This window comes from Bombina bombina, chromosome 1, assembly GCF_027579735.1.
Source record: "Bombina bombina isolate aBomBom1 chromosome 1, aBomBom1.pri, whole genome shotgun sequence".
Lineage (NCBI taxonomy): Eukaryota > Metazoa > Chordata > Amphibia > Anura > Bombinatoridae > Bombina > Bombina bombina.
In genome coordinates, this window is record NC_069499.1 from 1,598,285,409 (window position 1) to 1,598,313,257 (window position 27,849).

At 43.0% G+C, this 27,849-nt stretch overlaps 1 protein-coding gene across 2 annotated transcripts in view; it reads right to left on the reverse strand.

Moving 5' to 3' along the window:
* The window catches only part of LOC128656572 (zinc finger protein 391), a 33,203-nt gene extending 13,579 nt beyond the window's left edge, over window positions 1–19,624 (reverse strand). For both annotated transcript variants that reach the window (XM_053710561.1, XM_053710555.1), the window contains exon 1: window positions 19,464–19,624. In XM_053710561.1, coding sequence (XP_053566536.1) covers window positions 19,464–19,617 — 154 coding nt within the window. In that variant the 5' untranslated portion in view covers window positions 19,618–19,624. The remainder of the gene's footprint in view (window positions 1–19,463) is intronic.
* Window positions 19,625–27,849: the final 8,225 nt, after the last annotated feature.

Genomic DNA, 27,849 nt, shown 5'->3' on the forward strand with positions numbered 1-27,849 from the left:
ATGGATCTCAGCAGGGGATACTGGCAGATCGCTATGACCCCAGAAGCACAAGAGAGGTCTGCCTTTATCACTCCTTTTGGGTTATATGAGTTCCAAGTGATGCCCTTTGGGATGAAAAATGCCCCTGCCACATTCCAGCGGCTAGTTAACAACTTATTGGAGGGGCTAGATGGGCAAGCTGTTGCATACCTGGATGATATTGCAGTGTTCAGTGATACCTTGGAGGAACACCTCACACATTTAGCCAGTGTATTGGACCAAATAGCCACTGCTGGGCTAACTATAAAACCAGATGTGTCAGCTGGGCATGGGGGAGGTCCAGTACTTGGGTCACCTGGTGGGAAGAGGGGTACTGCGCCCCGAGCCAAGTAAAACTGAAGCCATAATGGCCTGGCCTACCCCTAAGACAAAGAAACAGGTTATGTCCTTCCTGGGTACCGCAGGGTACTATAGAAAGTTTGTGCCACACTATAGTACCATAGCCAAACCCCTAACAGACCTTACAAAAAAAGCCTACCTCTAACAGTCAAATGGACCCCTGAGTGTGACAGGGCTTTTAATTTATTGAAAATTGCCCTTACGGACTCCCCTGTACTACAGGCCCCTGATTTCCACAGGAGATTCATAGTGCAAACGGATGCTTCTAACTATGGGCTAGGGGCTGTGCTGAGTCAGGTGGATAAGAAAGGTGAGGAGCACCCCATTGTGTACCTCAGCAGGAAATTACTCCTGCGAGAAGTGGCATATGCCACTGTGGAAAAAGAGTGCCTTGCTATAGTTTGGGCCTTGCAAAAGCTACAGCCTTATCTGTATGGACGCCAGTTTACAGTGATAACTGACCACAACCCCTTACACTGGTTACATAGGGTAGCTGGCTCAAATGGTAAACTCCTCAGGTGGAGCTTAGCTCTACAACATGAGTTTACCGTACAACATAAAAAGGGCAGTATGCATGGTAATGCTGATGGTCTGTCACGCCAGGAGGAGTGTCCCCTTTGATACACATTGGGAGTGGCTTGTAGCCACCCCCCTTTTGCGTCTCTTATTGGGGGAGGTGTCACGAAAACCTCAGGATTTAACTAAGAAGGGGTTAATTCTGTGTAGCTTGAACTCAAAACAGTTATTTGTTTTCAAGAAGAATTGTGACTTGTGTTTTCTTTGAACTACCAGGAGTCTCCTAAATAGCCCCACCAAATGTTATTGTGTATGCATTGAGTCATAAAGCCACTCAAGCTCTTAGTCCCAGAGATACACAGGATAAAGTTTATGGCTTAGGCTGTCAATAGAATGCATGATGTAAAACAGGCCCTTCATCACCAAAAACTGACCAGGTCACTGAAAGGACATTGGTATATTATGTACATATGTGTGTTAAAACTGTTATAACCTTAAAGGAAGATAAATATGACAACCTATGGCATATTTTATATCAAACCGATTCTCCCAATAAAACTAAAAGGTTCTAGATATGTAAATATAGAAATTGAGTTACCTAGCAGAACTTATAATGGATTGTATAATTTCAGGCAAGAAATTAGTCTATTGAAGGTCATAAAGACAGGGGGGGTTTCTTAGCCCGCCCAGGAGGTTGTGGTCAGGAAACTTGATCTGTGGAAAATGGTATAAGAATCTTATGTTTTAACAATAAGATTGTCATTCCTTACAAGGGGAGCTGCTGTACAGAAGTAAGGAGCCATCATTTTCATGCCAGCCCCGGGCACAGAGCTTGAAGCTAGGAAAGTATTCAATTCTGTTTTTTCTCCTTTTTATTTTAAAACACTGTTTGCGTGTGTAATTTTATTTGTAACAACTTTTTATTAATAATGCATTGTGCATAATATTTTTGGCATAATAAATAATTCCTTTATTAAGTTTGGCCTTTGTCTAATAATTGAACCATGTTACTGAAAGAGACTGGAATATTTGAACTGTATAATTTAGGTTATTTTCTGCTAAATTGTATTTAGAGAGTTAATGTGTAAAGTCTGGGTTTTTTCTTAGTATTTTCCCTTGAATACATTTTAAGTGGTGGCAGTATTCGAGCTATAGGATTGTTGGTTTAGTGTGGGTGGCATTAAAAGGGAGTTTAGGGCATTTCTCTTACGTCTAGTACAGACTAGGGAGTGGGATTAACCCTTGCACCCACTAAACTGAATCACAAGCTTGCCTGGTGTGGCTAGATTGTGACCTATTGGTGACAGAAAAAGGGGGCTGATAACCCTTTCTGTGCCAAATAAGTGACTGGCACAGGGTTGGATAACCTTGGTTCGTCACAGCGACTATAGCTCCTCCCTCAGTAAATGACACTGAGATGTGTGACTATAGCTTCTCCCTCAGCAAATGACCCTGAGATATGCGATTATAGCTCCTCCCTCAGCAAATGACCCTGAGATGTGCAGCTATAGCTCCTTGTGACGGATACCCCGGCTACCCCGACTGGGTATTTCTGCCAAACGGATCCTGCTTCCTCCCTGCCGACTGCAGCTATGTAGCTGGCAAGTGACCACAGCCTGTAGCCACCCCTGATGCCCGACAGCACCAGTATTCAGGTTCCCACCCTGTGGCAGACTCCAGCTACCCAGACTGGGTAGCTCTGCCTGAGGTTTTCTTCCTCTGCCTGGAACAGGCTGCTATGTAGCCCAAGAAAGTGGTTTTAGCTGGATCCTACCCAAATAACTAGACATACTAGCATTCAGGTGAATAAGGAACTGATTTTATTGAAAACACACACTCCTTTTATACACACAGCTCATTTTGATAAGACCCTGGACAATCCCACAATTTTCCCGCCATTCCCGCCCCTTCAGACAGGCTGGCATCTCCATAGAAGCCACAGGCCCAGGGGTGGCGGTTTTGGGGTGATCCCGGTAGTGCGGCGGCACTTCCAGGATGTCATTTTAAAGCTCTCGGTCCCCAGATGCCACAATTTAAAAATCAGCATGATTTGTTACTGGGGACCGGAGTTACAGTCCCTTGAAGTTATAAGGGGTGTCCAAAGCCCCCGGTTCCCAAAGAAGCTCCCCTCCGATAATTCCCTCATCTTTTGTCCTCCCTAGGGGCTACCAATCCTCAAAAGAGTGGAGCTCTGGGGCAAAGGGCTGCTGGAGCGACCAGGGGTAAAGTTAGCGGGTGTCCTGCTGTCCTGTGGTCGACCAGGAGTTCCAGGAGCCCGGCCAGCCTGAGAGGGGTTAGGCGGGTGTCCGTTATGAGGTGGCCAACTGGGAGTTCCTGGAGCCCTGCCAGCCTTGGAGGGTTTTCCTGGTCATAGACCAGCTCTTCTCTTAACACAAAAACAAAACACAAAAAGCAAACAAAAAGCTTCCAGAGATTGTGGTTGCTCTGAGGAGCCCAAAAGCACTGAGAAACAGGGGTGAGGTTGTAGGGGGTGGGGGTTTAACCTTTGCAGCCCAGTATCCATGACATCTCCCCCCTCCAGTTCGGCAGTCCCGGCTAGACCCTTAATGGGTCGGCCTGGGGCTGTCCGACAGTGGCCCTCCACTTCTCGGTTGCTGGGAGGTTTTCCCATCTCTCCTGAGCTTGGGGCATCCTGGGGGTTCCTGCTGGCGTTTATACCCTGTGCCCTGGGCGCAGGGATAGTCACATAAGGCAAAGTCCCAAACAAATTGGCTAAGGCCGGCTCACAAACAATTGCTGTCCCACAAGTTTCAGTGTCCTTAAGTTCCATGGCCACACTGCCTCTCTCTGTGACACTCTGTTTAGTACCGGCTGACCCACCCACAAACAAAGCTAGTGACGGTTTCCCAGCTGAATTCCCACCCCAGACCGGAGGGGTGGGGCATGCAAAGCTCGGGTGCCCAAACATGTGACACCAACTGCATAAGCTTTTATCCTCCTTGCCCAATGCAATGCATGCCCCCGGTGAGAAATACTCTGGGACAAGAAAAGGGTGGAGACCCTGCCAAGCTACTGAGGGGAAAAACCGTCTTTCTCTTCTCCCGAGAAGGAGATCTACCTCTGGGCAGGGAGGTCTGCTACCTCCACTCCATGGGAAACTGTGCTGCCACTGGGGAAGGAGACCGGCTGTCTCTGCTCCCTGTACAGGGTTCTGCCACTGGGGAGAGAGACCAACTGTCTCTCCCAGAAAGGGATTCAGCTGCTGGGGAGAGATATCGATACCCGTCTCTCCCTGCAAGTGCTTCTCTGTAAAGGGAGGGAGGACGACTACCTCTGCTCCTGAAGGATAGATCTGCTGCTGGGGAGAGAGACCGACTGTCTCCTCTCCCAGGAAGGGGTTCTGTGTACGGGGAGGGAGGATGACTGCCTCCACTCCCAGAGGATGGCTCTTCCACTGGGAAGAGAGACTGACTGTCTCCTCTCCCTGCTCCTGGCTCTGCCGCTGGGGATAGAGACCGACTGTCTCCTCTCATAGGAAGGAGTTCTGAGTACGGGGAGGGAGGACGACTACCTCCACTCCCAGGGGATGGCTCTGCTGCTGGGGAGAGAGACCGAATGTCTCCTCTCCCAGGAAAGGGTTCTGCTGCTGGGGAGAGTTATCAACATCCATCTCTCCTTGCAATGGGTTCTCTGTAAGGGGAGGGAGGACGACTACCTCCACTCCCAGGGGATGGCTCTGCCACTGGGGAGAGAGACCGACTGTCTCCTCTCCCGGCTCCTGGCTCTGCTGCTGGGGAGAGAGACCGACTGTCTCCTCTCCTCTCCCTGCTCCTGGCTCTGCCGCTGGGGAGAGAGACCGACTGTCTCCTCTCTCAGGAAGGGGTTATGCTTACGGGGAGGGAGGACGACTACCTTCACTCCCAGGGGATGGCTCTGCCACTGGGGAGAGAGAGACCAACTGTCTCCCCTCCCTGCTCCTGGCTCTGCTGCTGGGGAGATAAACCGCCAGTCTCCTCTCCCGGGAAGAGGTTCTGCTGCTGGGGAGAGTTATTAACATCCATCTCTCCCTGCAAGGGGTTCTCTGTAAGAGGATTGAGGTTAGCGGGCTCTGCTCCATGGTTTCCTGGAGCAATTGCAGGTGCTGGTCAGAGACTAGCAGCTCTCTGTCCTGTTGCCAGCGCTTCTGCTGGGGTGGCTCCCTGGTCCAAGACCAAGACCATAAGCTCGGAGCCAGACTGTTGATCAGGATCCAGCAGTTCTGCATATGCCACTTCCAGTTCCCATTCCTGGACACTCATAAAATTCAGATCGGCTTGAAGCCAAGGCACTCCTGAGAGATCCAACAGTCTTTCGGTACCCGCGAATTTCAGACAGTCTTCCGTCAGTCTTATCCCCAAAGTCGGGGTCCTTTAGCATCATTTCAAAGAGTAATCCAGGGCTGCCAAAGCCCTCTGGGGGGGTAGACCTCCTTCAGCCATGACCGCACATGCAAAGCATACCACTGGAGGGCTCGGTAGCCATCCTCCAGCGCTATCTCTGTCTGGACCAGTCCGTGTAAGGCAATCAGCTGTTCCTCCCTGGGTTGTTCTCCCAGGAAAGGCATTCGTAAATCTAGCTGGAGCCAGTACCTTTCCGTATCAGTGGGGAGGACCTTTCCAAAACAGTCCCGCTCCTGTTGGAGAGCCTTCCTCCAGAGTCAATGATGTAAAAAGTTCCTCTCTTCCCGCTCGTTATGTGCAGAACCAGGACCGTACAGCGGGGCCAGCGCCTCTGGCACTTCTCCTCTGTCAGCAGGAACCGTGTGGAAGAAGCAGATCCCACCACTGCCGGCCAATGTGACGGATACCCCAGCTACCCCGACTGGGTAGTTCCACCAAACGAGTCCTGCTTCCTCCCTGCCGACTGCAGCTATGTAGCTGGCAAGTGTCCACAGGCTGTAGCCACCCCTGATGTCCGACAGCCCCAGTATTCAGGTTCCCACCCTGTGGCAGACTCCAGCTACCCAGACTGGGTAGCTCTGCCTGAGGTTTCTTCCTCTGCCTGGAACAGGCTGCTATGTAGCCCAGGAAAGTGATTTTAGCTAGATCCCATCCAAATAACTAGACATACTAGCATTCAGGTGAAACAGGAACTGATTTTATTGAAAACAAACACTCCTTTTATACACACAGCTCATCTTGATAAGACCCTGTACAATCCCAAAATTTTCCCGCCATTCCCGCCCCTCCAGACAGGCTGGTACCTGCATAGAAGCCACAGGCCCAGGACCCAGGGGTGGCGTTTTCAGGTGATCCCCAGATGCCACAGTCCAAAGGGCTGCTGGAGCAACCAGGGGTAAAGTTAACGGGTGTCCTGATGTCCTGTGGCCGACTGGGAGTTCCAGGAGCCCCGCCAGCCTAGGAGGGTTTCCCTGGTCATAGACCAGCTGTTCTCAACACAAAAACAAGCCACAAAAAGCAAACAAAAAGGTTCCAGAGATTGTAGTTGTTCTGAGGAGCCCCAAACCACTGAGAAAAAAAAGGGGTGAGGTTGTAGGGGGTAGGGGTTTAACCCTTGCAGGCCGGTATCCGTGACAAACCTCCCATAGTAAATGAACCTGAGATGTGCGACTATAGCCCCTCCCTCAGCAAATGACCCTGAGATGTGCGACTATAGTTCCTCCCTCAGCAAATGACCCTGAGATGTGTGACAATAGCTCCTCCCTCAGTAAATGACACAGATGTGCGACTATAGCTCTGCCTTTAGTAAATGACCCTGAGATGTGAGACTACAGCTCCTCCCTCAGTAAATTACCCTGAAATGTGAGACTAGAGCTCCTACATCAGTAAATGAACCTAAGATGTGAGACTATAACTCCTCCCTCAGTAAATGAACCTAAGATGTGAGACTATAACTCCTCCCTCAGTAAATGAACCTAAGATGTGAGACTATAGCTCCTCCCTCAGTTAATGACCCTGAGATGAGAGACTATAACTCCTCCCTCAGCAAATGACACTGAGATTTGCGACTATAGCTCCTCCCTCACTTAATGACCCTGAGATGAGAGACTATAGCTCCTCCCTAAGAAAATGACCCTGAGATGTGAGACTATAGCACCCCTTCAGTAAATGACCCTGAGATGTGCGACTATAGTTTTTCCCTCACTTAGTAACCTGAGATGTAAGACTATAGCTCCTCCCTCAGTAAATGACCCTGAGATGTGAGACTATAGCTCCTCCCTTCAGTAAATGACCCTGAGATATGCGACTTTAGCTCCTCCATCAGTAAATGACCCTGAGATGTGAGAATATAGCTCCTCCCTCAGTAAATAACCCTGAGATGTGCGACTTTAGCTCCTTCATCAGTAAATGACCCTTAGATGTGCGACTATAGCTTCTCCCTCAGTAAATGACCCTGAGATGTGAGACTATAGCTCCTCCCTCAGTAAATGACCCTGAGATGTGAGACTATAGCTCCTCCCTCAGTAAATGAACCTGAGATGTGATACTATAGCTCCTCTCTCAGTAAATAACCCTGAGATGTGCGACTATAGTTCCTCCCTCAGTAAATGATCCTGAGATGTGAGACTATAGCTCCTCCATCAGTAAATGACCCAGAGATGTGAGACTATAGCTCCTCCCTCAGTAAATGACCCTGAAATGTGAGACTATAGCTTCTCCCTAAGCAAATGACCCTGAGATGTGCGACTATAGCTCCTCCCTCAGCAAATGACCCTGAGATGTGCGACTATAGCTCCTCCCTCAGTTAATGACCCTGATATGTGAGACTATAGCTCCTCCTTCATTAAATGACCCTGAGATGTGAGACTATAGCTCCTCCCTCAGCAAATGACCCTGAGATGTGCGACTATAGCTCCTCCTTCAGTAAATGACCCCGAGATGTGCGACTATAGCTCCTCCCTCAGTTAATGACCCCGAGATGTGAGACTATAGCTCCTCCCTCAGTAAATGACCCTGAGATTTGAGACTATAGCTTCTCCCTCAGTAAATGACCCTGAGATGTGCGACTATAGTTCCTCCCTTCAGTAAATGACTCTGAGATGTGGGACTATAGCTCCTCCTTCAGTAAATGACCCTGAGATGTGCGACTATAGCACCCCTTCAGTAAATGACCCTGAAATGTGCGACTATAGCTCCTCCCTCAGTAAATGACCCTGAGATTTGAGACTATAGCTTCTCCCACATTAAATGACCCTGAGATGTGCGACTATAGCTCCTCCTTCAGTAAATGACCCTGAGATGTGCGACTATAGCTCCTCCTTCAGTAAATGACCCTGAGATGTGAGACTATAGCACCCCTTCAGTAAATGACCCTGAGATGTGCGACTATAGCACCCCTTCAGTAAATGACCCTGAGATGTGCGACTATAGTTTCTCCCTCACTTAATGACCCTGAGATATAAGACTATAGCTCCTCCCTCAGTAAATGACCCTGAGATGTGAGACTATAGCTCCTCCCTTCAGTAAATGACCCTGAGATATGCGACTTTAGCTCCTCCATCAGTAAATTACCCTGAGATGTGAGAATATAGCTCCTCCCTCAGTAAATAACCCTGAGATGTGCGACTTTAGCTCCTTCATCAGTAAATGACCCTTAGATGTGCGACTATAGCTTCTCCCTCAGTAAATGACCCTGAGATGTGAGACTATACCTCCTCCCTCAGTAAATAAACCTGAGATGTGATACTATAGCTCCTCCCTCAGTAAATCACCCTGAGATGTGCGACTATAGTTCCTCCCTCAGTAAATGATCCTGAGATGTGAGACTATAGCTCCTCCATCAGTAAATGACCGAGATGTGAGACTATAGCTCTTCCCTCAGTAAATGACCCTGAAATGTGAGACTATAGCTTCTCCCTAAGCAAATGACCCTGAGATGTGCGACTATAGCTCCTTCCTCAGTAAATGACCCTGAGATGTGCGACTATAGCTCCTCCCTCAGTTAATGACCCTGAGATGTGAGACTATAGCTCCTCCTTCATTAAATGACCCTGAGATGTGAGACTATAACTCCTCCCTCAGCAAATGACCCTGAGATGTGCGACTATAGCTCCTCCTTCAGTAAATGACCCCGAGATGTGCGACTATAGCTCCTCCCTCAGTTAATGACCCCGAGATGTGAGACTATAGCTCCTCCCTCAGTAAATGACCCTGAGATTTGAGACTATAGCTCCTCCCTCAGTAAATGACCCTGAGATGTGCGACTATAGTTCCTCCCTTCAGTAAATGACCCTGAGATGTGCGACTATAGTTCCTCCCTTCAGTAAATGACCCTGAGATGTGGGACTATAGCTCCTCCTTCAGTAAATGACCCTGAGATGTGCGACTATAGCACCCCTTCAGTAAATGACCCTGAAATGTGCGACTATAGCTCCTCCCTCAGTAAATGACCCTGAGATGTGTGACTATAGCTCCTCCTTCAGTAAATGACCCTGAGATGTGCGACTATAGCACTCCTTCAGTAAATGACCCTGAGATGTGCGACTATAGCACCCCTTCAGTAAATGACCCTGAGATGTGCGACTATAGCACCCCTTCAGTAAATGACCCTGAGATGTGCGACTATAGCACCCCTTCAGTAAATGACCCTGAAATGTGCGACTATAGCTCCTCCCTCAGTAAATGACCCTGAGATGTGCAACTATAGCTCCTCCTTCAGTAAATGACCCTGAGATGTGCGACTATAGCACCCCTTCAGTAAATGACCCTGAGATGTGCGACTATAGCACCCCTTCAGTAAATGACCCTGAGATGTGCGACTATAGTTTCTCCCTCACTTAATGACCCTGAGATGTAAGACTATAGCTCCTCCCTCAGTAAATGACCCTGAGATGTGAGACTATAGCTCCTCCCTTCAGTAAATGACCCTGAGATGTGCGACTTTAGCTCCTCCATCAGTAAATGACCCTGAGATGTGAGAATATAGCTCCTCCCTCAGTAAATAACCCTGAGATATGCGACTTTAGCACCTTCATCAGTAAATGACCCTTAGATGTGCGACTATAGCTTCTCCCTCAGTAAATGACCCTGAGATGTGAGACTATAGCTCCTCCCTCAGTAAATGACCCTGAGATGTGAGACTATAGCTCCTCCCTCAGTAAATGAACCTGAGATGTGATACTATAGCTCCTCCCTCAGTAAATGACCCTGAGATGTGCGACTATAGTTCCTCCCTCATAAATGATCCTGAGATGTGAGACTATAGCTCCTCCATCAGTAAATGACCCAGAGATGTGAGACTATAGCTCCTCCCTCAGTAAATGACCCTGAAATGTGAGACTATAGCTTCTAACTAAGCAAATGACCCTGAGATGTGCGACTATAGCTCCTCCCTCAGTAAATGACCCTGAGATGTGCGACTATAGCTCCTCCCTCAGTTAATGACCCTGAGATGTGAGACTATAGCTCCTCCTTCATTAAATGACCCTGAGATGTGAGACTATAACTCCTCCCTCAGCAAATGACCCTGAGATGTGCGACTATAGCTCCTCCTTCAGTAAATGACCCCTAGATGTGCGACTATAGCTCCTCCCTCAGTTAATTTCCCCTAGATGTGAGACTATAGCTCCTCCCTCAGTAAATGACTGTTACGGTTACCCTTAGTCTCGCTGAGAGATGGACCGCTTAGTAGCCTGGATTCCTATTGCTGAAGAGGGGAGAAACTGCTTTCCATAGTATTCTATATGAGTCTCGCAAATGTAGAATAATCCCCCTTAGCTGTAGTACAGCTGGGATACCCTTCTGCCCACAAAAACGAGTCAACGCTGCGATTGAGGGACAACCAAGAACTGAGGACTGGGATGCCCAGCCTGCTTTTTATTTAGGTTACATGCACACAGGGCACTCCCAGGGGGGGAAGCATTAAATCCCCCATCACACATTTAGACAAAGCCCTTGGACAGGCCACCGCAGATAACAAGTACACACAAGAAAACAATTGAATCCTTCTTATCACCTAGCAGTGAATGCTTATCACAAACTTAATTACAGTACACAATATGCTAGGAAACCTGCCTCAGAAAATAGTTTTCTCAAAACTGAACAGAGTTAACCCTTTATGAAATGATACTTGTTACAGTTTTCTTGGAGCCCTTCTTAGGCGCTGGCTTGGCTGGTTCAGGCATTGCTGCTGGGAAATAAGTTTCTTCACAACAAAATAACTAATGCTTCTGTAACAATGACCCTGAGATTTGAGACTATAGCTCCTCCCTCAGTAAATGACCCTGAGATGTGCGACTATAGTTCATCCCTTCAGTAAATGACTCTGAGATGTGGGACTATAGCTCCTCCTTCAGTAAATGACCCTGAGATGTGCGACTATAGCACCCCTTCAGTAAATGACCCTGAAATGTGCGACTTTAGCTCCTCCATCAGTAAATGACCCTGAGATGTGAGAATATAGCTCCTCCCTCAGTAAATAACCCTGAGATGTGCGACTTTAGCTCCTTCATCAGTAAATGACCCTTAGATGTGCCACTATAGCTTCTCCCTCAGTAAATGACCCTGAGATGTGAGACTATAGCTCCTCCCTCAGTAAGTGACCCTGAGATGTGAGACTATAGCTCCTCCCTCAGTAAATGACCCTGAGATGTGAGACTATAGCTCCTCCCTCAGTAAATGACCCTGAGATGTGCGACTATAGTTCCTCCCTCATAAATGATCCTGAGATGTGAGACTATAGCTCCTCCCTCATAAATGATCCTGAGATGTGAGACTATAGCTCCTCCATCAGTAAATGACCCAGAGATGTGAGACTATAGCTCCTCCCTCAGTAAATGACCCTGAAATGTGAGACTATAGCTCCTCCCTCAGTAAATGACCCTGAGATGTGCGACTATAGCTCCTCCCTCAGTAAATGACCCTGAGATGTGCGACACTAGCTCCTCCCTCAGTTAATGACCCTGAGATGTGAGACTTTAGCACCTTCATCAGTAAATGACCCTTAGATGTGCGACTATAGCTTCTCCCTCAGTAAATGACCCTGAGATGTGAGACTATAGCTCCTCCCTCAGTAAATGACCCTGAGATGTGAGACTATAGCTCCTCCCTCAGTAAATGAACCTGAGATGTGATACTATAGCTCCTCCCTCAGTAAATGACCCTGAGATGTGCGACTATAGTTCCTCCCTCATAAATGATCCTGAGATGTGAGACTATAGCTCCTCCATCAGTAAATGACCCAGAGATGTGAGACTATAGCTCCTCCCTCAGTAAATGACCCTGAAATGTGAGACTATAGCTTCTCCCTCAGTAAATGACCCTGAAATGTGAGACTATAGCTTCTAACTAAGCAAATGACCCTGAGATGTGCGACTATAGGTCCTCCTTCAGTAAATGACCCTGAGATGTGCGACTATAGCTCCTCCTTCAGTAAATAACCCTGAGATGTGCGACTATAGCACCCCTTCAGTAAATGACCCTGAGATGTGAGACTATAGCTCCTCCATCAGTATATGACCCTGAGGTGTGCGACTATAGCTCCTCCCTCAGTAAATGACCCTGAGGTGTGCGACTATAGCTCCTCCCTCAGTAAATGACCCTGAGATATGTGACTATAGCTCCTCCCTCAGTAAATGATCCCGAGATGTGAGACTATAGCTTCTAACTAAGCAAATGACCCTGAGATGTGCGACTATAGCTTCTCCCTCAGTAAATGACCCTGAAATGTGAGACTATAGCTTCTAACTAAGCAAATGACCCTGAGATTTGCGACTATAGCTCCTCCTTCAGTAAATGACCCTGAGATGTGCGACTATAGCTCCTCCTTCAGTAAATAACCCTGAGATGTGCGACTATAGCACCCCTTCAGTAAATGACCCTGAGATGTGAGACTATAGCTCCTCCATCAGTATATGACCCTGAGGTGTGCGACTATAGCTCCTCCCTCAGTACATGACCCTGAGATGTGAGACTATAGCTCCGCCCTCAGTAAATAACCCTGAGATGTGCGACTATAGCTCCTCCCTCAGTAAATAACCCTGAGATTTGAGACTATAGCTCCTCCTTCAGTAAATGACCCCGAGATGTGAGACTATAGCTCCTCCCTCAGTTAATGACCCCGAGATGTGAGACTATAGCTCCTCCCTCAGTAAATGACCCTGAGATGTGCGACTATAGTTCCTCCCTTCAGTAAATGACTCTGAGATGTGGGACTATAGCTCCTCCTTCAGTAAATGACCCTGAGATGTGCGACTATAGCACCCCTTCAGTAAATGACCCTGAAATGTGCGACTATAGCTCCTCCCTCAGTAAATGACCCTGAGATTTGAGACTATAGCTTCTCCCACATTAAATGACCCTGAGATGTGCGACTATAGCTCCTCCTTCAGTAAATGACCCTGAGATGTGCGACTATAGCTCCTCCTTCAGTAAATGACCCTGAGATGTGCGACTATAGCTCCTCCCTCAGTAAATGACCCTGAGATGTGAGACTATAGCTCCGCCCTCAGTAAATAACCCTGAGATGTGCGACTATAGCTCCTCCCTCAGTAAATAACCCTGAGATTTGAGACTATAGCTCCTCCTTCAGTAAATGACCCCGAGATGTGAGACTATAGCTCCTCCCTCAGTTAATGACCCCGAGATGTGAGACTATAGCTCCTCCCTCAGTAAATGACCCTGAGATTTGAGACTATAGCTCCTCCCTCAGTAAATGACCCTGAGATGTGCGACTATAGTTCCTCCCTTCAGTAAATGACTCTGAGATGTGGGACTATAGCTCCTCCTTCAGTAAATGACCCTGAGATGTGCGACTATAGCACACCTTCAGTAAATGACCCTGAAATGTGCGACTATAGCTCCTCCCTCAGTAAATGACCCTGAGATGTGCGACTATAGCTCCTCCTTCAGTAAATGACCCTGAGATGTGCGACTATAGCTCCTCCTTCAGTAAATGACCCTGAGATGTGCGACTATAGCTCCTCCTTCAGTAAATGACCCTGAGATGTGCGACTATAGCACCCCTTCAGTAAATGACCCTGAGATGTGCGACTATAGCTCCTCCTTCAGTAAATGACCCTGAGATGTGAGACTATAGCTCCTCCATCAGTATATGACCCTGAGGTGTGCGACTATAGCTCCTCCCTCAGTAAATGACCCTGAGATGTGAGACTATAGCTCCGCCCTCAGTAAATAACCCTGAGATATGTGACTATAGCTCCTCCCTCAGTAAATGATCCTGAGATGTGAGACTATAGCTCCTCCCTCAGTAAATGACCCTGAGATGTGAGACTATAGTTCCTCCCTCAGCAAATGACCCTGAGATGTGCGACTATAGCTCCTCCCTCAGTTAATGATCCCGAGATGGGAGACTATAGCTCCTCCCTCAGTAAATGACCCGGAGATTTGAGACTATAGCTCCTCCCTCAGTAAATGACCCTGAGATGTGCGACTATAGTTCCTCCCTTCAGTAAATGACTCTGAGATGTGGGATTATAGCTCCTCCTTCAGTAAATGACCCTGAGATGTGCGATTATAGCACCCCTTCAGTAAATGACCCTGAAATGTGCGACTATAGCTCCTCCCTCAGTAAATGACCCTGAGATTTGAGACTATAGCTCCTCCTTCAGTAAATGACCCTGAGATTTGAGACTATAGCTCCTCCTTCAGTAAATGACCCTGAGATGTGCGACTATAGCTCCTCCTTCAGTAAATGACCCTGAGATGTGCGACTATAGCTCCTCCTTCAGTAAATGACCCTGAGATGTGCGACTATAGCACCCCTTCAGTAAATGACCCTGAGATGTGCGACTATAGCTCCTCTTTCAGTAAATGACCCTGAGGTGTGCGACTATAGCTCCTCCCTCAGTAAATGACCCTGAGATGTGAGACTATAGCTCCGCCCTCAGTAAATGACCCTGAGATGTGCGACTATAGCTCCTCCCTCAGTAAATAACCCTGAATATGTGACTATAGCTCCTCCCTCAGTAAATGATCCTGAGATGTGAGACTATAGCTCCTCCTTCAGTAAATGACCCTGAGAGGTGCGACTATAACTCCTCCCTCAGTAAATGACCCTGAGGTGTGACACTATAGCTCCTCCTTCAGTAAATGACCCTGAGATGTGCGACTATAGCTCTTCCTTCAGTAGATGACTGAGAGGTGCGACTATATCTCCTCCCTCAGTAAATGACCCTGACATGTGACACTATAGCTCCTCCATCAGTAACTGACCCTGAGATGTGCAACTATAGCTTCTCCCTCAGTTAATGACCCTGAGATATGAGACTATAGCTCCTCCCTCAGTAAATGACCGAGATGTGAGACCATAACTCCTCCCTCAGTAAATGACCCTGAGATGTGACACTATAGCTCCTCCTTCAGTAAATGACCCTGAGATGTGCGACTATAGCTCCTCCTTCAGTAAATGACCCTGAGATGTGCGACTATAGCTCCTCCTTCAGTAAATGACCCTGAGATGTGCGACTATAGCTCTTCCTTCAGTAAATGACTGAGAGGTGCGACTATAACTCCTCCCTCAGTAAATGACCCTGAGATGTGCGACTATAGCTTCTCCCTCAGTAAATGACCCTGAGATATGCGACTATAGCTCCTCCCTCAGTAAATGACAGAAAGGAGACGCATGCTTGTCTCTCCCATGCCACAGCCACTTCCCTGTCCCCACCTCCCAGCACAGCACAGGTAACTCCCTGCCTTAACTTTCTTTCTATAGCCACTGCCCTGCCCCCGCCTCCCAGCCTCACAGCCCTCCCACCTCTCTGCACCTAGTTAATGGAGGTCACTGCTGCCTTAGTTTGTGATAGCAACTCCTTCCTGCCTGCTCTCCTCCTGCTTGTCTCTCTCATGCCACAGCCACTGCCCTGCCTCCCAGCACAGCACAGGTAACTCTCTTTCTTAACTTTCTTACTATAGCCACTGCCCTGTCTCCCGCCTCCCACCTCTCTGCACCTATTTAATGGAGGTCGGTGTGCGACTGCGTGGTGGGGGCGGCGCTGGCGCACCAAAGGCAAGCCAGTAACCGCCCGTCCATGACTGGACCATGCCCAGCACCATAAACCCTGACTCCTACAACCTCCGCTGGTACAACGCCAGCACCCTCCTCCATCTCATTCGCCTGCCACCACGCATCCCAACAAACACCATAGGACCCTTCACCTGCCGCAACTGCTCCATCTCCTCCCTCTCCTCCCTCCGAACCACTAACCCACCAGTTACCTAACGCAAAAACAACCACAACTGCATCCTCCTCAACACCCGCCCTGTCTAAAAGCACGCCATCGAAATCTGGAACCTGCTCAACTCCACCTCCCCAGATGTTGCCTTCCTTACCGAAACCTGGCTGAACCCCACATCAACGCCTGACATCGCCATTGCCATCCCACGAGGGATACAAGATCTCCCACAAGGACCGCAGCAACCGACCGTGAGGAGGCATCGCCATCGTCCACAAACACTCCCTCCACGTCACAACCAGCTCCAACTACCACTCACCAGGCTTGGAACACCTACACTTCAAGATTTAGGTCAGTCCCAACACCACCCTCCGCGGCACCCTCATCTACAAACCTTCTGCGACTCCATCACCAACCTCATCGCACCCCACGCCCTTGCCTCAACAGACTACATCCTCCTCGGTGACCTCAACTTCCACCTATACAACCCCAACACCACCAACCTCTTGAAAAACCTTGGAACCATCGGACTAAAGCAACTCGTCAACTCTACAACCCACTTAGCCGGACACACCCTCGACCCCATCTTCTCTGCAGGCAACCACATCTCAGTCAACCACATTACCGAACTCCATTGGACCGACCACCATTGCATACACTTTTCCTTCAACAAACCTACCACACACCTCCGGCAGCACTACCCACCCCGCAGAAACTGGAACAACATCACCAAAGACCAACTGTACTCCACCCTGAACAAGTCATCCCCAGCTACCTCCACAGGCACCTACTCCTCCGCCCACAACCTCCACCACTGGTCCCTGACTGCGCAAACACCCTCGCCCCTTCAAGAAACCGTCCAACCCACCAAGGCCAGTTGGTTCACCCCGGCCCTTCAGGGCTCCAAACGCCACTGCAGGCGATTGGAAAGGACCTAGAGATCCAGCAAGACCCCTGCAGATAAAATGGCCTACAAAGAAGCCATAACTACTCATCACCACCTCATCAAAACCACCACGAAGACAGCCATCCAAGACAGAATCAACACCAATGTCCACAACAGCAAGGAGCTATACACAGTCATCAAGGAATTCTCCAATCCCAACAGCGAAACCAACGACAACTCGCCCTCCCAGGACTTCTGCGATAACCTCACAACGTACTTCCACCGCAAGATCGTCGACATCTATGACAGCTTTGCACCCCAGAACTCATCCACCACCGCCGACCCACCGATACCTCACCCAAATACACCACCACCTACCCCCCATGGACCATCTGGAGCCCCCTCACCACAGAGGACACCATCAGAATCATGAGATCGATCCACTCCGGACTGCGACTATAGCTCCTCTTTCAGTAAATGACCCTGACATGTGCGACTATAGCTCCTCCCTCAGTAAATGACCCTGAGATGTTCGACTATAGCTCCACCCTCAGTAAATGACCCTGATATGTGCGACTATAGCTCCTCCCTCAGTAAATGACCTTGAGATTTGAGACTATAGCTCCGCCCTCAGTAAATGACCCTGAGATGTGTGACTATAGCTCCTCCCTCAGTAAATGACCCTGAGATGTGAGACTACAGCTTCTCTCTCAGTAAATGACCCTGAGATGTGTGACTATAGCTCCTCCCTCAGTATATGACCCTGAGATGTGTGACTATAGCTCCTCCCTCAGTAAATGACCCTGAGATGTGCGACTATAGCTCCTCCCTCAGTAAATGACATGGTTCCCAAACCAGCGCTTATTTAGTTACAGTCACCTAGATTACAAGTTTTTCGCTATAGAGTGTGCAAAACGAATGCAGCAAAAATTGCGTTATTTCACCACCCATAGCGCTGCCATTACAATTTTCTGAAAAGCCTCCTTGTGTGTGCGATATGGTTGCGTTTAGCTCCATACCAAACAAAATCCAAGGGCTACTTTTACGTGCTGGTGCACGCTTTCCCCATAGACATCAATGGGAAGAGAGTGTTAGAAAAAACACCTGAAGTGCGGAATGGCGATCGCTGTAACGCAACCCCATTGATGTCAATGGGGAAAAAAAAAGTTAAGTTTAAACCTAACACCCTTACGTAAACCCCAAGTCTCAAAACCCCTAATCTTCTGCCCCCGACATCGCCGCCACTAATAAAAGTTATTAACCCCTATTCTGCTGCTCCCCAACAACGCCGCCACTATAATAAATTTATTAACTCCTAAACCTCTGGCCTCCCACATCGCCGCCACTAAATAAACCTATTAGCCCCTAAACCACAAGCCCCCTACATCGCAAAAAAATAAATTAAACTATTAAATACTAAACCTAACAACCCCCTAACTTTATATTAAAATTATAATATCCCTTTCTTAAAATAAATTAAAACTTACCTGTAAAATTTAAAAAAATAAGTTTAAACTATAAATAAACACTACTAAAATAATTTGTCTAAAATTACAAAAAATAAAAAATACTAAATACTACATTTTCGATAATATTGTTTGTAATTTAGTGTTTGTTATTTTTCATAATTTAGTATTTTTTATTTTTTGTAATTTTAGACTTAAAAAAAAACCTAACACTACTAAAACAAATTATGTGTAATTTAGTTTTTTTAATTGGTTATTTTAATTTTAGCATAATAGTTTAGTATAATTGTTATGTTAGGTTAATTTATAGTTTAAGTTTTATTTATTTTAAGATAAGGATATTGTAATTTTAATTTAAAGTTAGGGGGTTGTTAGGTTTAGGGGTTAATCGGTTTATTTAATAGCGGCTATGTGGGGGGCTGGCGGTTTAGGGGTTAATAGGTTTAGTTAGTGGCAGCGGGAGTGGGGAGCGGTGGAATAGGGGTTAATAACTTTATCATAGTTGCAGAGATGTGGGCGGGGGCGGCAGATTAGGAATTAATACGTTTTAAATAGTGTTTGCGATGCTGGAGGTTGGCGGTTTAGGGTTTAATAGGTATTTTATGGGTGCTAGTGTACTTTGTAACAGTTTAGTTATTAGTTTTGTGAAACATTTTTGTGGCACAAAACTCCTAATTAATTACTGGTCTCAGATTGCGGAATGGCTCATGTCAGTATAGGCTGTAACGCAAGCATTTTAGGCTTACCGCATAACTTGTAATACTGGCCCCATGGAAATCCCACGCAAAAACAGTATTTTTTTTAATGTGGGATTGACGTTGCGTTACAGGCTAAAATGCTTGCAGTACAGCTATACTGACAAGACTCGTAATGGCTGCGTTACTGTTTTTATGCTGAAATTGCCATTTTTTCAGGGTTTAAACACTAACGCAAAACTCATAATCTAGGTGATGGTGAGGTGCATAATGTCTGCTCATGAAATAAAACAAAATCCTGAGGTCTCTAAGCCAAATACAGAGGCCTGATAGACGCTTCTTCCTGTGGGTGTATATACAGGTACTGACTTTTTATATTTCATACAAATAATGATATTATTTTCACTCCTTGCAGAAACTGATCTTCTCACCAGGTGTCCTGAGTGGTCTCATCACACGCGGCTCCTGACCAGACGTGCTGCGCAGATTATTAATATATAGCTGTGCGGCCTGTGCATCCGGAACATTTAATGTCTGCACGCATAGATTATCTGGTTCACTTTTTACCACAATCTGATGGTTCATGCTGAAATAACCTAGAAAGATGGACAGAAAGTCAATAATTAATATGGTTAACACGCAGTGCTTGTGATCTCATAAGATATATTCATTGACAACACCAGAAGCATTGCCACAAACTCTGCCATTGCAAAACTTGTAACCTGCTCTTGCTGAACACACGTGTGATAAGGAGATTTCTGTTTCTGAGCCCTCTGAAGCTGTAACAGGTCATTTAAATCTATTGGTACCTGATTCTCCAGGTAACATAACACCAGAAAGAACTGCAGATGTGTTTAACAGGTAATTTAAATCTATTGGTACCTGATTCTCCAGGTCACATAACACCAGAAAGAACTGCAGATGTGTTTAACAGGTCATTTAAATCTATTGGTACCTGATTCTCCAGGTCACATAATACCAGAAAGAACTGCAGATGTGTTTAACAGGTCATTTAAATCTATTGGTACCTGATTCTCCAGGTCACATAACACCAGAAAGAACTGCAGATGTGTTTAACAGGTCATTTAAATCTATTGGTACCTGATTCTCCAGGTCACATAACACCAGAAAGAACTGCAGATGTGTTTAACAGGTCATTTAAATCTATTGGTACCTGATTCTCCAGGTCACATAATACCAGAAAGAACTGCAGATGTGTTTAACAGGTCATTTAAATCTATTGGTACCTGATTCTCCAGGTCACATAACACCAGAAAGAACTGCAGATGTGTTTAACAGGTCATTTAAATCTATTGGTACCTGATTCTCCAGGTCACATAATACCAGAAAGAACTGCAGATGTGTTTAACAGGTCATTTAAATCTATTGGTACCTGATTCTCCAGGTCACATAACACCAGAAAGAACTGCAGATGTGTTTAACAGGTCATTTAAATCTATTGCTACCTGATTCTCCAGGTAACAACACCAGAAAGAACTGCAGATGTGTATTTGAGGAACAGACTGTTAGTGGGTGACTATTTTGAGAAATGTGTATTTAGGTAAAAGTAAAGGAGAAGCAAGGGAGGTTAGATGTCTTCCAGGAGCTACTGCTCACAGGGATAAGAATCGTATTTTGAGAATTGTTAAAGGGACAGTTTACTCAAAAATATTCTCCCCTTTAATTTGTTCCTAATGATTCATTATACCTGCTGGAATGTATTAAATTGTTTACAAGTATTTACATTAACCTTATATTGGCATTTGTATTAGTTTATTTAGCCTGTGGTATCCCCACCCATCCTGAAAGTTTTTCACCAAGAGGCCAAGCTGTATTAACACAGCCAGTAGAAGAAATGACACTCCCAGTGGGTTATAAAAGAGATAAGGTAAAAAAAAATTAATTTTCCATTGTTCTCTCCAAGTATTGGTGATTGGTTTATGGACAGATATAAGATACAGAAGCATTTTTATGTACACAATGTGATAAAGTAATGAGATCTGATTATACCTACATATATAAGACACAGACACATGTATATGTACACAGTGTGATACAGTAATGAGATCTAATTATACCTACAGATATAAGATAAAGACACATGTATATGTACACAGTGTGATACAGTAATGAGATCTGATTATACCTACAGATATAAGATACAGACACATGTATATGTACACAATGTGATATAGTAATGAGATCTGATTATACCTACAGATATAAGATACAGACACATGTATATGTACAGAGTGTGATACAGTAATGGTATCTGATTATATCTACAGAAATAAGATAAAGACACATGTATATGTAGACAATGTGATACAGTAATGAGATCTCATTATACCTACAGATATAAGATACAGACACATGTATATGTACACAATGTGATACAGTAATGAGATCTGATTATACCTACAGATATAAGATAAAGACACATGTATATGTACACAGTGTGATACAGTAATGAGATCTGATTATACCTACAGATATAAGATAAAGACACATGTATATGTACACAGTGTGATACAGTAATGAGATCTGATTATACCTATAGATATAAGATACAGACACATGTATATGTACACAATGTGATACAGTAATGAGATCTGATTATACCTACAGATATAAGATACAGACACATGTATATGTACACAATGTGATACAGTAATGAGATCTGATTATACCTACAGATATAAGATACAGACACATGTATATGTACACAATGTGATACAGTAATGAGATCTGATTATACCTACAGATATAAGATACAAACACATGTATATGTACACAGTGTGATACAGTAATGAGATCTGATTATACCTACAGATATAAGATAGACACATGTATATGTACACAATGTGATACAGTAATGAGATCTGATTATACCTACAGATATAAGATACAGACTTATGTATATGTACACAATGTGATACAGTAATGAGATCTGATTATACCTACAGATATAAGATACAGACACATGTATATGTACACAATGTGATACAGTAATGAGATCTGATTATACCTACAGTTATAAGATACAGACACATGTATATGTACACAGTGTGATACAGTAATGATATCTGATTATATCTACAGACATAAGATACATACACAGTGTGATACAGTAATGATATCTGATTATATCTACAGACATAAGATACATACACATGTATATGTACACAGTGTGATAAAGTTATGAGATCTGATTATACCTACAGATATAAGATACAGACACATGTATATGCACACAATGTGATACAGTAATGAGATCTGATTATACCTACAGATATAAGATACAGACACATGTATATGTACACAATGTGATACTGTAATGAGATCTGATTATACCTACAGATATAAGATACAGACACATGTATATGTACACAGTGTGATACAGTAATGAGATCTGATTATACCTACAGATATAAGATACAGACACATGTATATGTACACAGTGTGATACTGTAATGAGATCTGATTATACCTACAGATATAAGATACAGACACATGTATATGTACACAGTGTGATAAAGTTATGAGATCTGATTATACCTACAGATATTAGATACAGACACATGTATATGTACACAGTGTGATACAGTAATGAGATCTGATTATACCTACAGATATAAGATACAGACACCTGTATATGTGCACAATGTAATACAGTAATGAGATCTGATTATACCTACAGATATAAGATAAAGACACATGTATATGTACACAGTGTGATAAAGTTATGAGATCTGATTATACCTACAGATATAAGATACAGACACATGTATATGTACACAGTGTGATACAGTAATGAGATCTGATTATACCTACAGATATAAGATACAGACACATGTATATGTACACAGTGTGATACAGTAATGAGATCTGATTATACCTACAGATATAAGATACAGACACATGTATATGTACAGTGTGATACAGTAATGAGATCTGATTATACCTACAGATATAAGATACAGACACATGTATATGTACACGATGTGATACAGTAATGAGATCTGATTATACCTACAGATATAAGATACAGACACATGTATATGTACAGTGTGATACAGTAATGAGATCTGATTATACCTACAGATATAAGATACAGACACATGTATATGTACACAGTGTGATACAGTAATGAGATCTGATTATACATACAGATATAAGATACAGACACCTGTATATGTACACAATGTAATACAGTAATGATATTTGATTATACCTACAGATATAAGATAAAGACACATGTATATGTACACAGTGTGATACAGTAATGAGATCTGATTATACCTACAGATATAAGATACAGACACATGTATATGTACACAGTGTGATACAGTAATGAGATCTGATTATAGCTACAGATATAAGATACAGACACATGTACATGTACACAATGTGATACAGTAATGAAATCTGATTATACCTACAGATATAAGATACAGACACATGTACATGTACACAATGTGATACAGTAATGAAATCTGATTATACCTACAGATATAAGATACAGACACATGTATATGTACACAATGTGATACAGTAATGAGATCTGATTATACCTACAGATATAAGATACAGACACATGTATATGTACACAGTGTGATAAAGTAATGATATCTGAATATACCTACAGATATAAGATACAGACACATGTATATGTACACAATGTGATACAGTAATGAGATCTAATTATACCTACAGATATAAGATACAGACACATGTATATGTAAACAGTGTGATAAAGTAATGAGATCTGAATATACCTACAGATATAAGATAAAGACACATGTATATGTACACAGTGTGATACAGTAATGAAACCTGATTATACCTACAGATATAAGATAAAGACACATGTATATGTACAAAATGTGATACAGTAATGAGATCTGATTATACCTACAGATATAAGATACAGACACATGTATATGTACACAATGTGATAACGTAATGAGATCTGATTATACCTACAGATATAAGATACAGACACATGTATATGTACACAGTGTGATACAGTAATGAGATCTGATTATACCTACAGATATAAGATAGACACATGTATATGTACACAGTGTGATACAGTAATGAGATCTGATTATACCTACAGATATAAGATACAGACATGTATATGTACACAATGTGATAAAGTAATGAGATCTGATTATAGCTACAGATATAAGATACAGACACATGTATATGTACACAATGTGATACAGTAATGAGATCTGATTATACCTACAGATATAAGATAAAGACACATGTATATGTACAAAATGTGATACAGTAATGAGATCTGATTATACATACAGATATAAGATAAAGACACATGTATATGTACACAATGTGATACAGTAATGAGATCTGATTATACCTACAGATATAAGATACAGACACATGTATATGTACACAGTGTGATACAGTAATGAGATCTGATTATAGCTACAGATATAAGATACAGACACATGTATATATACACAGTGTGATACAGTAATGAGATCTGATTATACCTACAGATATAAGATACAGACACATGTACATGTACACAATGTGATACAGTAATGAGATCTGATTATACATAGAGATATAAGATACAGACACCTGTATATGTGCACAATGTAATACAGTAATGATATTTGATTATACCTACAGATATAGGATACAGACAGATGTATATGTACACAATGTGATACAGTAATGAGATCTGATTATACCTACAGATATAAGATAGACACATGTATATGTACACAATGTGATACAGTAATGAGATCTGATTATACCTACAGATATAAGATACAGACGCATGTATATGTACACAATGTGATACAGTAATGAGATCTGAATATACCTACAGATATAAGATACAGACACATGTATATGTACACAGTGTGATACAGTAATGAGATCTGATTATACCTACAGATATAAGATACAGACACATGTATATGTACACAATGTGATACAGTAATGAGATCTGATTATACCTACAGATATAAGATACAGACACATGTATATGTACACAATGTGATACAGTAATGAGATCTGATTATACCTACAGATATAAGATACAGACACATGTATATGTACACAGTGTGATACAGTAATGAGATCTGATTATAGCTACAGATATAAGATACAGACACATGTATATGTACACAATGTGATAAAGTAACGAGATCTGATTATACCTACAGATATAAGATACAGACACATGTATATGTACACAATGTGATACAGTAATGAGATCTGATTAGAAATACAGATATAAGATAAAGACACATGTATATGTACACAGTGTGATACAGTAATGAGATCTGATTATACCTACAGATATAAGATACAGACACATGTATATGTACACAATGTGATACAGTAATGAGATCTGATTATACCTACAGATATAAGATACAGACACATGTATATGTACACAATGTGATAATGTAATGAGATCTGATTATACCTACAGATATAAGATACAGACACATGTATATGTACACAGTGTGATACAGTAATGAGATCTGATTATACCTACAGATATAAGATACAGACACATGTATATGTACACAATGTGATAATGTAATGAGATCTGATTATACCAACAGATATAAGATACAGACATATGTATATGTACACAATGTGATAAAGTAATGAAATCTGATTATACCTACAGATATAAGATACAGTCACATGTATATGTACACAGTGTGATAAAGTTATGAGATCTGATTATACCTACAGATATTAGATACAGACACATGTATATGTACACAGTGTGATACAGTAATGAGATCTTATTATACCTACAGATATAAGATACAGACACATGTATATGTACACAGTGTGATACAGTAATGAGATCTGATTTTATTACAAGACCAGAGACTCATATTTTGCATTCTCTCTCTTTACTACTTAAATGCAGTTATTCAAAGTATAGATGAAAATACAACAAACTGTCAAATTTAAAAAGTAGACAGTAAAAAACAAATAATACATCAGTGACCAATCAGAATAGAGAACTGATTAAACTAAAATGACATAACCAATCAAATTGCTAATAAGACCTATAAACTGTCCACAATACAGCAATACATCCTCTTTCTTTTACTGCTTCAGAAAGATAAGTATTGCTATATTGTTTATTGTTAATAAAAAATTATTATTATTGTTTTTTGCTCATATCGTTTTTATATATTGTTCATCCCTTCATTATTAGTTGCAGTTACTTCGTTTTTGGTTTAACTTTTTATTTACTTTCAGCTTACTTATTATTTTTCTTTTCTTTTGTAATCCCATTGTTGTTTCTCATTCCGGTTTTCTAATTTGCCTACTTCAGCCGATTACGAAGCATCCTTTGCTTGTAGTCGGCTTCTTTTCCCCGGCTGCGTTATGCAGCACTGTTCCGTCGTCCATGTTGAGTGTGGAACCGGCTTCAGTGCGCATGCGCAGCCTGTCCTCACTTACTACGCAGTTGCTTTTGCAAGTTCGTCCGACTAACAGCTGTTTCAGTCGGGTGATAGCAACATTGTTGCTTTCCGGCTGTTCTTAAAATAAGACATATTTTTACTGTTTGGTTCCTTGTTCTCTGTCTCCATCTTTTGGCCATAATTTAGTATAACTCTTGTTAATTATAAGTTATTTAAATTTATCTTTTGACTTTTGTTCACATCTTTTGGGGTCAATATATTTTTATTTATATATTTTTATTTATATTGTTAAATTTATTGGATAAGATTTTTATTAGCTTGTTTTAATAAATTTATTAATTTATTTATTTATTTAAGTTTATTTAATTATTTATATATCCTTTAATTATGTCTCAATCTTCAGATTTGAACCCTCTTAATTCAGAAAGTGTTCAAAAGATGATTGATACATCAATGAATTCTATGTTACAAAAAATTTCTTTATTAATTGATAAATCATCTAAAAAGACTTTAAAAAGGAAAAGGCCCATTTCAAGTGGCATTAAAACTAGTAAAAAATTATTAAAGAAATCTCGCCAGATTGTCTCTGGTTCTGTTGTTCCTGACAGGCAAGGAAGAAAAACCCCTGTAACTCCCTCTACTCCCAAGAGGTTACTTATGGGAGAGGCTTTGGCCAATTATGAAGAATCTGAGATTTCTGATACTGAAGTTAATTCCGACTCATCTTTGGATGCTAATAAATCTGAAAATTATATTTCTAATTCTTCAGATAATTCTTCGGCCTCTCCGAAGATTAAAAAACTCAAAAAAGTTTTTAAAAAATCTAAACATTTGGATTCTTCAAAGGTTGAATTTTTTGATTGCCTAGGAAATCCTAGGTTTAATGCAGATGATCTGCACCACCCTAGATCTGCGGAGTGGTGCCCTTCATCTGATATTGCGGAATTCATTGATTACCAGATAAGACAACCATTAAAGAGAGATTCTAGAAATAAGATGAGGGCGGAATGCCCCAGACCAATTCTTCCTAACAACGCTTGTATTACACCTGAAGTAGATCCAAAAATTTTAAAATTCATAGGGTCTCCAGGTTTTAAGTTAAAGAAGGGCATGGACCGTGCTTGGAAAATTTGTCAAGACAAAATGCTTGATACTATTGGTCCTTTAGCAAAGTTATTTGACTTATCTGAACAAGCGGTATATGATAATTCATTGCTTGATCCGGTCGTAGTCAGAGAATGGCTGCAGAGGATGCTCAGTTTTCTGGGTAACGCCAATTCTGCTATGTATACCGAACGCAGACGAAATATTCTTAGACGTATTGACCCCAAGGTGTGTGATTTCGCCATTAATGAAATAAATTCAGATACTAATGGCC